Below are 14,904 nucleotides of genomic sequence, written 5' to 3' on the forward strand. Positions count from 1 at the left end.
CCTGTAAACTATACCGAATGCTCAGAAGGGCCACCAGCCCATTTAAAATGATGCATAATGTATCCATTCAGCAGGATCTCTGAATGAAAGGATGGAGTGGCCTATAGGTGACTGATTTAAGGAGGGGGGAGGGTTGGTATTTGGGTGGGATTTGTAGCAAACCAGAAAGTAGGATACGCTGAAAAGTTTTTGTAGCAAAAATATGCAACTAATGCAAAAAGTTTGGAAAAATCAATAGATGTTTCCCAAGTATTATCATGATTAAACAGAAAATGTCAAAGATTTTTGTAATGATTGTTTCTAAGAATATGTAGGATGAAGAATATTTTTTTTGAATAGGGGAAAAGTGTCTTGGGAGACTTTTCTTGGTTCACATGATTGCTTACAAAAGCAATACCATTTACATTCCATGTAAGTATATATTGATTCTTGTTATTTCTAAACATGAGAGGAAAATTGGACTATTAAGAAATTTGGAAAGGTTTATGCAAGTTTGTTACATGGGAAGATATAGGAGCTTCTTGTGAAAGTTGCCTTCATTTTTTAACTATCTGAAAAGCTTGAAGTTCATATTAAAGGTTCTTTCACAAGTGAAAATTGCTTAATAAAGTGTTTAAAAATGTGGTGTGCTGAAAGTCTTTAATCAGCTACCCAAAATTGTCAGATAGGTAAGGGATCCCATCACTTCATACATGTGAAACTTGGTGTTTTTAACCGGTCAGTCATGAATGCATTTAGCAATTATTGCAGCCATCTCAGAGTCCATTTAAACTGTTTTCACAAACACCTCAGAGGAGAAAATAAGTTGTTTCCAAAAGGAATGTGCATTAAAACTTGTACTTAGTTCATTCTGTGATGCATTGCAACAAATGGGGGAGGAGAGGCAGAAGAAGGATGTAGCAACTTTGGAAGAGGAGGATGTACAGAAAGACAGTCAGGTGGCCATACTCTTTTTTTTTTTTTTTTTTTCTCTCCAGCTGTAGTCCGTTTTTCTGAGTATTTAATTCTATGCTGTCATCATAACAACAAAAAAAAAGATTTGGAAGTTGTATATTTCACAACTACTTTTTTTCTGAAGCATTTAAAGCAATTGCTGTCAGAAAATATTCTACTGTCTTCTAGTCTCAATAGGTGAAGATGTTTGAACTTTGCAAGGAAGCTCTTCTAACAAGAATAGTTACTCTATTATTCTGTTTGGATTTCTGTACTTTCCCCATCTCTGCAGGATGACACATGTGCAGACACATTCTTCATGTAAAGAGGGCTCATTCCTTACGATGCTATTTTGTCAAATTTGGATTCGATAAAATACTTTTACTACTGCTTTTTTCAAGCTTAGAAATATTTTGACCTTTCTTACTTCCAGGGCATGTAGGTAAATTTGTAACTGAAGTAAAATGATGTATTGAGAATTATATAGGTACAATATAGGTAATATACTGAGGGATATGAGGATTTTTAAAATTAGTATAAATCTTATTTACCTGTTTAATAGCAAAAATCCTGCCTAAATTAGGTAAAAATTTTCCCAAAGCTTTACTTGTTTTCCTTCAATCTATTCAAGGATCTCTTGGGATGCAAAGCCATAAACTGATGTGCAAACTATCCTGGGTTTCTTTCTCTTCTGTAGCTTTAACCTTTTCTTTTATTACTAGGGCTGTTCTTTAACGTCATGGCTTTGCAGGATGTCTAGATACCAGATTATCGTGCTGGAAAAGGAGAAATTTAAGAATAAAGCAACAAAGCTTTGGACTTTTTTATTAAGCACTTCCAGAATATATCAAGGGGAGTAATACGTGTATAGGTATATACACACTTTTTGAAAGATAGCTGAGTGATCTTACTGCTTTGTTGCAGAATAGTGGTAGGTGAACTGGCTGAAATAACTTTCATATCCAGGTATCAAGTAAATACAAACAGAAGTATGACTTCTACAGCGGAAGGACACTCCAGAAACTTCAGATGTCATTTTGAACAGCTCTTCTATGATAAAGGTAATAAGCCTTAATAGCCAGACTGTTAAAACAGCTTTTGGCTCTGTTATGAGACAGATATGAATAGAAAAAAAATGGACCAGAAAGTTCTTTGATCACTAATGTACCTTTGGTGAAGCAAGCTTGGTCAATAAAAACCCTAGAGTATGATTTTGGCCATCTTAGATGATCAATAAGAATGGGAAGTTGAAAGTCGTTTCCTCCCTGATTTGTAATGGAATCATGAGAGCCAAAAGTGAAAAATTCTGCCTAAAGATTTCTTTCTTTGGTTTCCAGTTTAATTTTTTTTTTTAATAGTAAATAACCTGTTAAAAGTTGAGGGAAAGTTATTACTGGGTAAAATGCTGTCAAGAAACATAAATTGTTTAAAATACAGGAAATAGCCATAATAAGTGTTTTGTCTGCATCCTGCTGAAGGAAGAAAGTGGAATGTCTGAATGGTTTATACTCATAATCTAGAGCAAAATGTGACAAAATGACAAGAAGACAGTTTTGATTATCCCTAAATCTGAGCAATTTCACAGTAGCCCCTGAAAAATTCACCTTATAAATTAGGCTTGCACTGTACAAATGCACAGCTTCATCTAATTCACTCTCCACATGAGTGACACAGAACTTAATCTCTGGCATATTATTGTAAATATTATACATTTGTTCTGTGCACAAAGGTACTTTAACAAGAAAGCAAGAACAACACATAGACAAAACGCTGAAAAGCATGCAGTAATAACTTGAATAGACTTTGCAGCTTTTTTTAGTTATTCTCATCCAGAACAGGAGAAATTATGTATTATCAGTACAAGTAGAGCAATACGAAGGTGTTGAGAGTACTATTTAAGTGCAAAAAAAAATAGGGCTATTAAGGAAAATGGCATGGGTTACCACATGCTTTGCTTGTAAAACAAAGAGTAAACAAAGCAATTTTTTTGCATTGTATGAAGGCATGAGAAAGTAGGAGACTACAGTACTGCTGAATGCCTATCAACTTGTGGTAGCTGCTTCAACAAAATAAATTTAAAACACTGGTACTCAGCATTTTTGTTACCCATTCAAAACCATCATTTGTGAAGCAGAATTCTAAATTGAAAAAGGAGATGGGATTACATCCTGAATCACTTAATATCTAAGACCAGTTATGCTGCACAATTTCCTCTTGCATTTTATCCTGCTTCTAATGTGACCCCAGCAACCAGAGTTGTCTTGACCTATGGCTAGAGTAGCAAAACACACATGAAATATATTTGTGCAAAACTTTTATTATTTATTGTTTGTTATTACATTTTGAATGATTTTTAATGGTATATGACATGTTAGTAGATTTTTTCCTGCAAAGTTGATATAAAAATGTTTTTCTTTACGATATCCACATTTCCTTTCTTGGAGACTTTAGCGAAAGCCACACCTTCCAGCTGGTCCTGATGTAGTTTTGGGGAGTGGGAAGGTGGGCCTGAAAGGTTTAATTATGTATTTTCTTTCAACTTTAATTCAGTTAAGATCAAAGTGATTGAAAATCCTGCATATTAGTCTATGCATGGGTTTTAATGTATTACGTTGCCCTAAGTTGTCAGTAAATGAGTGAGAGTGACTGAAAGAAATTCTTGGAGTGCGTTCAAAGCATAAAAATAATAGTGAAGCCAACAGCTTTCATCAGGCTGAAACTAAGATAAGATATGGAAATGGTAACTAGCAAAAGGCTTCCCTAGCATAGATATGGCATCCCTACATCTTCTGTCTTGTCCAAATGCTTTCAGTACTTTTTTAGGCATGCATGCTTTGATCATTTGGATTTTGTTGTTGTTAGCTGTTACTGGTAATTTTAACAGCTCTGGTTTTAATGAGAATTTTATTTGGACACTTGAATCTGTTTAAAAAGAATGGTGTGACTACAGCTCTGATATGAGGTGTTCTTATAAGAAGATAATTAACAGTAAGTATTAGATTAAAATATATAACTTTAATATTTTAATGCTTTTCAGAATTTGTATGTTTTTTTATGAAGAAAACTTTTCGTATTTAGATTTAGTGCATGTTGGGGTGTGGGAGACAAGTTCTGTGGAGCCATTTTTCTCACTTGAATACTAGTGTTTGAGGTTGTCTTTGCTGATAATTTATTTTAAAGCCTCAAATCAATTAACAGATCTGAGTAAAATTAATGATTTTAATTGCGAATATACATCCTCTAATTTTAATTAAAGGAAAGAAACTGACTTCATAGAATTGCTGATGCTGTCAACTGAGTATGATAGTACTGGCATTTTCATTGTGCTACAGTGCTATTTAGCATTGCAGTAGTCAGTTTTGTGCAAAGTAGAAGTGTGATTGAATTATTGTCTTTATCCACAAAACACTCAAAGAATCAATTCTGATTGCTAAGAGTGCAGTAGGGAGCATCCCACATTGATGTATTGCGTTTGGCTTTAATCAGAAAATGTTTTGGTAAGTATTATGGTTACTTGAAGATTAACAGAGTTGTTTACAAACAAATGTACCTGAGGAAGCCCAGAAATTTTTTGAGTTACAGCTCGAGATAGGGTGTGAATTTTGCAAGGCTGGTTCAAAGCTAGTAGGTCTTTGCTGCACGTTTTTGCTGCTAGGAAACACTGACCAGAAAAGCGTGCTTTTAATCTAGATAGTAGGACTGAAGAGAGATGTAGATCTTGAAAGATGCAAGAAGTTGTTGCAATGAAGGAATTTGTTGCCTGGTCTCTCTGCTGACGTATAAGAGAAGAGGCCACGGGTGTAACTTCATTCATTGCATTAGAAGCTAAGGAAGGACGCTGCAATGAAAGAGTGAAACAAGGTGGGTTGCCTGGAAAGATTGTGCAGCCTCCATTGTCAGAGGCTTTAGGATCAGGGTAAACAGACATCTGTCACAAGTGACACAGATGGGGCAGATCAGGTGTTAGGACAGGCAGATGGAAGATAACGACTGCCTGAAGTTCTTCATAGGTCTGTGAATCTGTCGGTGCACCCTCTGTTTCTTTTAGCCTCTGTTTAAAATTAGCCTGTTTCTTAGGCTTTCTAAGCACTTTGCAAATAATGATTTAAATAAAAGTATATAAAAAAATTCAGTGAGCATCTTTGTTTTCTTTTTTTTAGTAGTAGGGATTTGATGCACCAGATTGGGATTTATCTAGAAATGAGACAGGAAGTCTTACAAAGCCAGATTTAGGACAAGATATGGTTTAGTGCTGTGCCCTGGTTACAAGGCCATTCTCTATGAGAAGAAATTATTTCTGTAAGGCTGAGGTGGGGTTTTTGAATTTTGTTGCCCTTTTTTTTTTAATTCTATGCAGGTATCACAAAGGTGTTTTGTTAGTCTTTGTGGAGTACTCAGCTGTGCATTGCTGCGTGGCTCTGCTTGTTCACATTCAGTTTGGGTTATAGATCTTAACAGCTTTCTCATTTGCATTTGTCTGGCATGAGCAAATTGTTTTACTTGAAGGCAACAGTAAATATGCCTCTACTAGAACAAAAATAAGTGCTTTAAAAAGTTGTGCGTTAGCAGTTATTTTAAAGTGATTGCTGTTTCAAAATACTCTTTATTTTCAGAATACAGTATAAAAATTACTAAAAGAGTTTTGTTTCACTGCTTAATCCAAGTAGTTTGAATAAGAACTTTTTACACTTTCATTTTCTCTGGATGACACAGTTTAAACTGAGGTTTGTCCAGATTTCTCCTTTCTAATGTTTTTTCATTCTTCTTTGCAAATAAATGCATAAATTTCTAAAATGTACCCAGTTGCCCAAAGAGACAAATTTTGACGGTTGCTTTTTTTTCCTCCAGATAGTGGACTGAGACAAAGGTATACAACAAAAACTCCTGACCCAAATTTTGACTTCTGAATTGACATTGAATGTTTTCTTAGTGAGTCCTCAAAATGTTTTAGAAACACCGATACTGTCATTAGCACTGTTTTCTGGTAGATATTCCCCTTTAGGGATTAAATATTGATTAATGGTCAAGTTTTGGAAAATTCTTTCAATTAATTATGTTCTTTCAGGCTACCAATGTCATGGTTTTAGGAATGGGAACTTTCGAATTTAATTTTTTTAATATAACCTTCAGTTGTGATGTTGTACCTCTTTACAGGGATGTGATTCCTGTGATGCATAAATGTTGTCAGTAGAAGAATCTTTTATTTTAAACAGTGCTTTTTCAGTAAAGGGCCTTTGAATCTAGAAGGAGGTGAACTTCTATGAATGATTATTCAAGACTGACTGTTGTATTTTTGCATCTTACGGCTTTAGAAGACCTCTGCAAGGAATTCTAAGTTGTCTGTATTTTAAAAACTTTTCTGTATATTTGGAGAGAATTCAGATTCATTGAGTATGAATCAAGCTGTTGCTAACTATTGTGCCAAGCAGTGCTGTCTCATCTCTTTGTGCTTTCTCTTCTCATCTGTGCCTATCTCATACTTTAGTTAGAAGATCTTTGGGGCAGGAATTGTTATCCAGTGCTGTGCTGATTAATCATCTGGCATAATGGGGGTCTTTGTGTGAATATGGCTCCTTGTCCCTATCAAAATCCAAATAGTAAAATATTTTAAGGTAAAAGCATAATGAGGATGTTATAAGCATTTCTATAATGAACATTATCAACCTGGGAAAATGCAAGTATAAAATTGTACTTTAAATCAATACAGGATTTATCTGAATAATTTTAGAGCCTGTGTATCATATTGTTAACCTCTACTACCTCGTGTAAAAAGTATTAATTAAGCATGTAGCTTATTAACATCCCCGATGTATTGAACCAGCTTTCATAAACTATATGCATATTTTCTCTTTGCATCGCAGTGTAGCAATAGACCGGTTTATGTGGTGAAATCATGCATTTTCATACCTAGCAGCTTGAATGGCTTTAAATTCAACATTAACTCTGAATTTGGAGGTTTACGCTGCTTGTTTATTTCTAGGACTATTCTAAAAATGGTCAAAATTCGATGCTTTGTGAGCTGTGTGCCCACATCTTGCAGTTTTCCTAGTTGAAGTGATACTTGCGTGGTGTGTATGCCTTTATTAAAAAGAAAATAAAGGGGAGGGGGAAAGCACAGATTCTTGTGCGTTATCACTGATCTTATACAGTGCAAGTCTGATCTGTTGAGTTGTTTTTGCTGTTGGAAAGATAATGGGGTATATATATCTTACCTCCTTGAATACAGTCAAGCGATAACATTTTCTTCTGTCTTTAATTTGCTCTCAGAGAAAAGATGCAACATCTCAGATTCCTTTTACGTGTTTTGTACGTGGATTGTTCACTTTCAGAAATCCATGTTGGAGCCTTTCATAAAGCAGGAGTAATTAAGTTTCTCAAGACAATTTTTTGCTGGATTTGTTTTTTGCACTTGGTTTTATATTATGAGCATTACTACAAGATCAGTCTCAAATTGTGATCTTAAGTCTTTCTAAATATGTTTTTACCACAACCTAGTAGATCCAGCAGTCTCAGTACTTCAAAATTTCCCAGAATACATGTTTGGTAAATTACTCTTTGTACTTTAGCGATTTGGGATTTGTTATGTTAACTTCCAGATAGCTTAAGCTGTGTTGCTAGAGTACTTTTTTCTTCAGATCAGTTTAAACTGGGAGAACGAAGCTAGAGCTGTAATTCAGTTATTAAGTTGCCCCTATTTTGTCCAAGAATTATAGTACGAATGTATATTTAAATCACTACATTACAAAAAAAAAAAAAAAAACTAGTAAACTTTCAGCTTTGGTTGTGAATTTCCTGACTCTTTTCCTCAAAATAAGTAATGCAGGTTTGATTCACTGTGTGGTGCTACAGTTTGAGGAATCTGTTCCTCTGACTGCAGAGGCAGAGAACTGAATTGGAGAGAATGGCAGAGAAAGTAGGAGGGGGGAACTGCAGAAGAATTGCATGGTTATGTCTATAACTGGTTGAACTCCAGCTCAGTTCTTTAACTCACCTCCTTAGTAAAAGCAAGAAAGGGCAGAACAAGATTTCTCAGCGTTTTGCCATCAAAATAATGGAGAGAAAAGCATAGAGACAGGAATGTTAAAGTGATGCTTTCAAGTTTTGCAGCTATCTGAATTGGTATACTCTTGCAAAGAGGAATAACTTAGTTGATGTTTCTCTCCAATATAAAACTATGTGGTAATATTTAATCTGTATCTCAAGAATTTTCTTAATGTAAAATGTGTCCACAAACATACCTAATGACTGTGGGCAAAACATGCTGTGAGATGGCTTCCTGTACCCGTGCTCTGCGGTGTGCTTAAGAGAGGTGGGAAGGAGCGGTGAGAAGCAACAGGTCTGCCTCCTGCTGAGCGGACCTAGGTCAAGCTGGGTAGAAGTCTTGAAGGCTCGTGATTGCCTGCTCTTGCAGGTTAAGGACAGACACCATAGCAGCAGATGGTCAGGGAACATAGCGCTGAAACGTAGAAGTGCTGGAAAGAAGCGTTGAAGAGGATGTAGTAAGGGAAAGCCTGTGTCTGGGTGCTTGCACAGCTTTACTGTTGCATAGAAACTTGTCATTTTTATCGAAGCAAACTTGATTTAAAATTGGCAAAACAAAGCTTAACTAACTTTTCAGAGACTAATGTTTAGGTTTATCTTGGTATATGTATTGTATATTTATTTTTTTTTCCACAGAAACCTGCTAATATTTTAGTTATGGGTGAAGGTCCTGAGCGAGGAAGAGTAAAAATTGGTATGTTTATATCTTTGATAAGTCCCAGTGTAGCATTTAAGTTAGAATGTTCTGAAGGTGCAGTTATACCACGTAAAGTAGTTACTGTAATATTAGTATGTGCCTGGACACATTGTCTAAAAGCTGTTTTCTGAGTGACTGGCTTCTTGATATTAGACCCATGCACCAGTTCTGATGATAATATGCTGTAGCCTCATCTATGAAAAGTGGAAAATGTCTTTATATTTTGTTTAAATGGGGGTGTGGAGGGGTGGGGGATTTTGATGTAGGGGAAAAGATGAGAGCTAGCTAGGGGAAAAGGAGGAGAAAGAAATGGGATTTTAATATTTCCTCCATTTACCCCTATAAAGTCATGACATTTTCTTGCTGCTGCTTATAAAAACTAAATAGGGAACTATTCATTGCTGCAAAACTTAAATTTTATAATGGAATCAAAGGTGGCATTTAGCCTACAAAATGTTCTTGAAAAGCTAGACAGGTTCCTTGGAGATAAGCACAAGGGATCCTAAAGTCCAGAAAACACATTAATTCAGACAAAATATTTAGTAGGAACTAATGCTAAATGTTCAAAATGGGGTGGAAAGGTAGGAAGGACCCAACACTTTCCCCACTATTCTAACATTTTCTGGTGGGAGATACTGCTTACAGCAAGAGGATAATTTGAAGAACTTCAATTGCTTTAAATTAAAGTAAATAAATAAATAGAAATTAACTGTAGTCTAACAACGATAAGCTATACCAGGATGTGCATTAATGTGGCAGTGCTTTGCCAGCAGCCTGCTAATGCACATCCTACTTATATTTGTTATGGTAATGCAGCCAAGTTTGGAAGTTTTGTTTGTTTTGTTTTGTTTTGTTTTTTTTAAAGATCATCTTTTTCACTTCCCTCTGGCTTTCTTTTATAAGATTATTCTTCTGCATTGTTGCTCTGTATTCTTACTGTTTTGTTTATCTGAACTATACTGTTAATCACTAGTACACTGATTAGGGGTAAGATTTTTGTGGAGTGTTCAGTGCTGCTCTAGCTCTTCCCTCCCCTTCTGAAATTCAAGGAATAGATAGATCAGGGCTGAACACTTTTGCAGATCCTACCCTGAAAGCTTTTAATACCCTTCTGCGGTTTAAGGTTGACAGCAGAGATTGTGGTCTTCTATGTACAAAACAGGTACAAGGACAGCAGAAGTGAAAATTTCTTCCTATTACCTTACTCATAATGTAGTGGCTGCTTCCAAAACTGAGACCATAGGTCAGCCTCTGGGCACGTTCAATGTCAGCTGTGGTGGTGACGTTTGCTGTAGACAACTCTCTGTTAGTCATTGCACATAGACCACCCGTTTATTTCTTAACTGATAGTTCTGAATTAATTTGGGAGTAACTTAGAGCACAGCTAAATTTAACCAGACTCTGTTAATGGACAGGTGAAAGATTCTGTATCGTACCACCAGTCCTCTGAGCCATCCGTTCCCAGGCGGGAGGGAGACCCTGTATTTCTAAGTGTGTTATCAAAATGTAGGCTTTGTTTTTTTTCTTAAGATATTATCACAGCAGGAAAAGATTGCAGAAGTTATACCCATACCAAGGGCTTCCACTTTTCCAGTGTAACTAATTTTTCTAAAAAATACATAACTGGTATTTAACTTAAAATAGTTTTTTAGGCCTTTTGTGCCATTTTGAGATATAAATTCACTTCTTCAGACAATTTTCCTTTTCATAGATATTAGTGACTTGATCATATCTTGAGTAATCTTGATATTTTAATGTAGAAAACTGTAAAATGTTTCATTTTTTAAATGCAATAAAACAATCTTAAATAGGAATGCTTATGGAAAAAGAAAATTAAGATTGTGGAGTCAAGTTAGAGACCCACATTTACGCTGCAAGTTTCCCTTAACCAGTGAGCTATAACATGTAGTTCTTTTTCTCTCAAAATGATTACTGATCACGTTTCCTTTGAGTCTCTCTCTGCACTCATTTATCCTGCACCACAGATTCCCTGGCTTTGGGGTTTTGGGGAGTGGGGGGTGGGGACACAGATTTGGTGGGAGAAGCTGTATATTTTAGCCTTGGCCCATTTGGTCCTGTATCATTTGTACTGGTAGTTCAGACAGCTTTCTAGGAAGGTGTATATTACCAATTCTAAAAAGCATTTTTTAATGATATAATCCCCAAAACAGAATTTTAAAATCATAGACTAAATGGTATTTGGTACTGGTTATACTTTTAGACAGAAAATAAAAGGGAGGGAGATACTATAGGTTTAGTTGCCCCTCCCCCCCTTTTTTTTTTAAAGTATGTGAAGGAAATCTTGCTACAGCTAGCTTCACGAGGAGGTAGCTTTTGTGACACATGCATGTATGTATTATAAATCATTCTAACCTTTGCAGAACTTGAATTTTGCTCACATTTAAAATGCTGCTTCTTGAAAGACCATGCTGTAATAATGGAATATTTTACTGGACAGTATCAGGTAAAATGAGTCAGGATTTACCAGTGTCCTGAGAGAAGTGAGTTGATGCGCTTTTTCAGAACAATGGTTAATTCCTTGTTCTCAGTGGCTCCTGTTAGCAATGATTTATAATGATATACTTTATATGTAATGACATCCAGTAACTTCTACAAAAACTTTAAGAAAATGACATATGTTCACAGAGTTTCTATCTGCTACAGTGTGTGTTTATTTTTTAGCACAGTGATGGTAGCACTAACAAGTAAACACAATCAGTTCATTTAAAAAATAATTGTAGTTTTCCTGAAATTTTAAAACATCTCTCTTTGAATTTTGCAGCTGACATGGGCTTTGCCCGATTATTTAATTCACCTCTGAAGCCTTTAGCAGACTTGGATCCAGTAGTTGTAACGTTCTGGTATCGCGCTCCAGAGTTGCTTCTCGGAGCAAGGCATTATACCAAAGCTATTGGTGAGTAGAATGGAGGACAAGTTACCGTTGTGTCCTTTATGCCGAACGCGTGCAGGTTACTGAAGCTTTGTTACGTGGTTCCTGGGACAGAGGGCAGCAGCTGAGGTAAAGGTATGGTACTGATTTCTTGAGGGAACACTAAGCTTTGACAAATTGTTTAGTTTACTATTGTCTCTGGCTAGATATAGGAGTGAAGTATTTCATTTTTTTGCCTCCAAATGCCCTGTGAGGCACTATAATTTTATATAACTTTCACACAGGATTTTCGTAAATGCTGTTAGAGCTAATACAAAATATTGATGCATCTTAGAACTACTGGTGAAACCCATATGGTGATGATAAGGCACAGTGCATTAGTTTTATTGCAGGGTTTTTTATTTAGTTTAACAAGTACATGAAATAAATCTTAAATTTAGGAATATACAGAACGGAGAATGTGTTGGCTGCGCTGAAACTAAACTGTATTAGTGAAGACTAACACATCCTGACGCCACTTTTTTTTTAACTTGCTATTTACTTGGCTGTTCTGCCAAGAAAAACTACTGAATTTGCTGTGAGAAATTACTAATTTTAAGTTTGCTGTTTGGGGTGTGAGTCTTCAATGGAAGCTGTCCCAGGATAAAAGTTACTGGTGATAAATTCTGCTCCATTCAAGCCTCTATTTTAGCCTTTCCCCATGTCTTTCTCAAAGCAGAAGTGGGAACAGGATTGCTTTCGGAAGAGCTGAGGCCTGATCAGCGTCACGCAACGGGCTAAGCCGTGATCTGCCTCAGGCGTATCGAGAAGAAATGAAGCCCTGCTGGGTGCAGACACTGTTAGATTGCATGAGCTGCTCTGCTTAATGCTGCCTCCTCCTTACCACTGTCTCTACCAGTATGATTTTAACAGCTCCAGCGTGACACGGTTGACTCTGCTCTGCTTGACTCTATTCTTGCCAGTTTAGTGGTAACAAATCTCTGAAGGCAGGAGCCGTTGTGGGCTACGGCTGCGGTACAGGGAGAGTAATCCAGGAACAGGCTGCAGTGGGGACCACCTTTAGTGGACATGAACAGGTTTTCTATGCAGGTGAGAGAGACTGTAGGGAAAAGGACTGGAAAGTTTTCCCCTCTGGACTACCTTTGCTTGCTAGTTTAAAAGACCTGTTAAAGGCGAGCAACCATTTCTGGGGAAACAGCTTTCCCCGTTTTGCACAACCATGGAGGCTGTACGTTGGCATATGTATTATTATTTGTGGGACCTGAAATTCTTTTGTCAGGCTTCACCATTATTTTCTTAAACTTGTGTCAACGTTTTTGTCAGAAATTTCAATGTTTTTCACTTAGATGTATTTTCAGCAACTTTTCTATTAATACTTTATTTTCTTTAATGATGACATGTATTTCTTTGTCTGTTCATTTAAACTGCTTTTTTATTATATTTGCATGTTCCTTCTCTTTACTGGCATTTTCTTCTGCTTGCAGCGTGTGAAACTGCACGGACAGTCGTGACCTCTAGCACATAATTTTTTTCAACGTAGACAAAACCTGACTGTATACAAACACTGAATGATGGGGTTATGCTGTCTGCATCACTTGCTTTTGTCCTCGTTCATGACCTTTTCTTGTTCATTCAAGGTTCAGTGTAGCTTTACATTGTTAAGTCAGAAATTGCATTGTGCACACTACATTAGTAAGTTAGAAATTATGTATGTACATACTAGAAAAAATGGGAAAACAATGTGGGAAAATGCAGGCTGTCTGATTTTTGCACATTGGGACACAAAAATTAAAATTGAAATGATTTTTTGTTTTAAAAATAAAAGTGTGAGGGCAGGAGGTTGTCCAGAAAGAAAAGCCTATTGGTAGCTTTTTTAAAATGAATAGTATCAAAAAGGGGGTGAGGTACTTAGGCATGGAGCAATTGCAATTTTATAATTAATCTCTTTCTGCAAAGTTGTGTAGGTAGAATTCTGTTTATTCCAATATAATTGCTCTTCAGCTTTGGGTTTTTTTTGGTCATTTAATATTTTGTAAAGCCAGTGGCTGACTGGGGATATAAAATGTTTGGGGGGGAGGAAGGCAGCATGGAAGTGAACTGGATAGGATGTTGGTTGGCTCTTCATTTATATTTTGTGGGCGTGGACAGTTCCCCATGCATTTTGTTTAGTATTTTTCTTAAAATCACTTTCTACAGCAATAAATGGTAATACTTAAAAAAACCACCAACAACTGTATACTGTTTTTTCAACTCTTGTATAGTTACTGAATTGTATATATGTAACTAGTTTAAGGGAAAAATTGATAGTGTTGCACTTTTATAGTAGAAACCTGAAGTTTTCAATGCAGGGACCTCATCTGTCATAAGTTAAGAGCTAACACTCTATCTCACCAAAATGCTTTTGGAAGTATTCATTTGATTTTTATTTCTGTTCTCCTTTTTTAAAGATATTTGGGCCATAGGGTGTATATTTGCAGAGCTGCTAACATCAGAGCCGATATTCCATTGTCGACAAGAAGATATCAAAACTAGTAATCCTTATCACCATGACCAGCTGGACAGAATATTCAATGTAATGGGATTTCCTGCAGGTACATATTATGTTTTTATCACTGCTGTTCAAAGAAAGATACCTGTATTGTTTTCTTAGCGTATGAAGGCGGCAGCTGATCAAAGCAGCAAAGCTGTTCAAACATGATCTTTATTTCATCGGTTATAAAATCTAGAATGTAATGGTCATATTAAATATTTTTTCTTCGCATTGATAAGGTTATCTTTGTGTATACATGTATCAATGTTTTATAATGTAAAAGGATTGCACTTAATGGTGGATGAGAAAAGAAGGAATATTTCTGGTTTTCTTCAGTACTGATTTTAGATTTGGAAAACAACTGATGATTGTATGAAACCAAACAAAAATCTGTACATTTGGTTAATATTCTACAGATGTTTAATTTTTGCTAAATTAAACAAAGCATTTGGAAGCAGGGAAGGATATTTCATTTTTTTTCCTGGTAGAAAGTTTATGATAGGGAGAAAAAGTCTTCATTCTAAACCAGAAGAAAGAGCTAGGCAAGAACCAAAACAAATTACAATGTGGAAATCTTTTGTTACATTTTCCCCTCAGTGTTAGTCATATCTTGTTTTTCTACAGACTCTCTTGCATCTTTTCAGTTAATGGTCCGTCTTCTGGTGTTTATATGATTGCAGATGTCAGAATAAGAGGGGACTTATTTTCACTTTTTACTCCTCTTTCTGCTCACTGTTTGTGTTCCTTACAGTTGTCCATTCAGTATTGGTAATCTTTTTCCTTACTGTTCTGATGGACTTTCTGCTTCTCATC

General features: G+C 36.0%; 1 protein-coding gene across 6 annotated transcripts in view; it reads left to right on the forward strand.

Moving 5' to 3' along the window:
* CDK8 (cyclin dependent kinase 8) overlaps positions 1-14,904 on the forward strand; it is an 86,402-nt gene that overhangs the window by 51,300 nt on the left and 20,198 nt on the right. For all 6 annotated transcript variants that reach the window (XR_010883320.1, XM_067290593.1, XM_067290600.1 and 3 more), the window contains 3 exons: positions 8,611-8,668; positions 11,454-11,585; positions 14,009-14,152. Coding sequence is in view for 5 of the 6 variants with exons in the window: in XM_067290593.1 (XP_067146694.1) it covers positions 8,611-8,668; positions 11,454-11,585; positions 14,009-14,152 (334 nt within the window). In the remaining variant the exon portion in view is untranslated. The remainder of the gene's footprint in view (positions 1-8,610; positions 8,669-11,453; positions 11,586-14,008; positions 14,153-14,904) is intronic.

This window comes from Apteryx mantelli, chromosome 1, assembly GCF_036417845.1.
Source record: "Apteryx mantelli isolate bAptMan1 chromosome 1, bAptMan1.hap1, whole genome shotgun sequence".
Lineage (NCBI taxonomy): Eukaryota > Metazoa > Chordata > Aves > Apterygiformes > Apterygidae > Apteryx > Apteryx mantelli.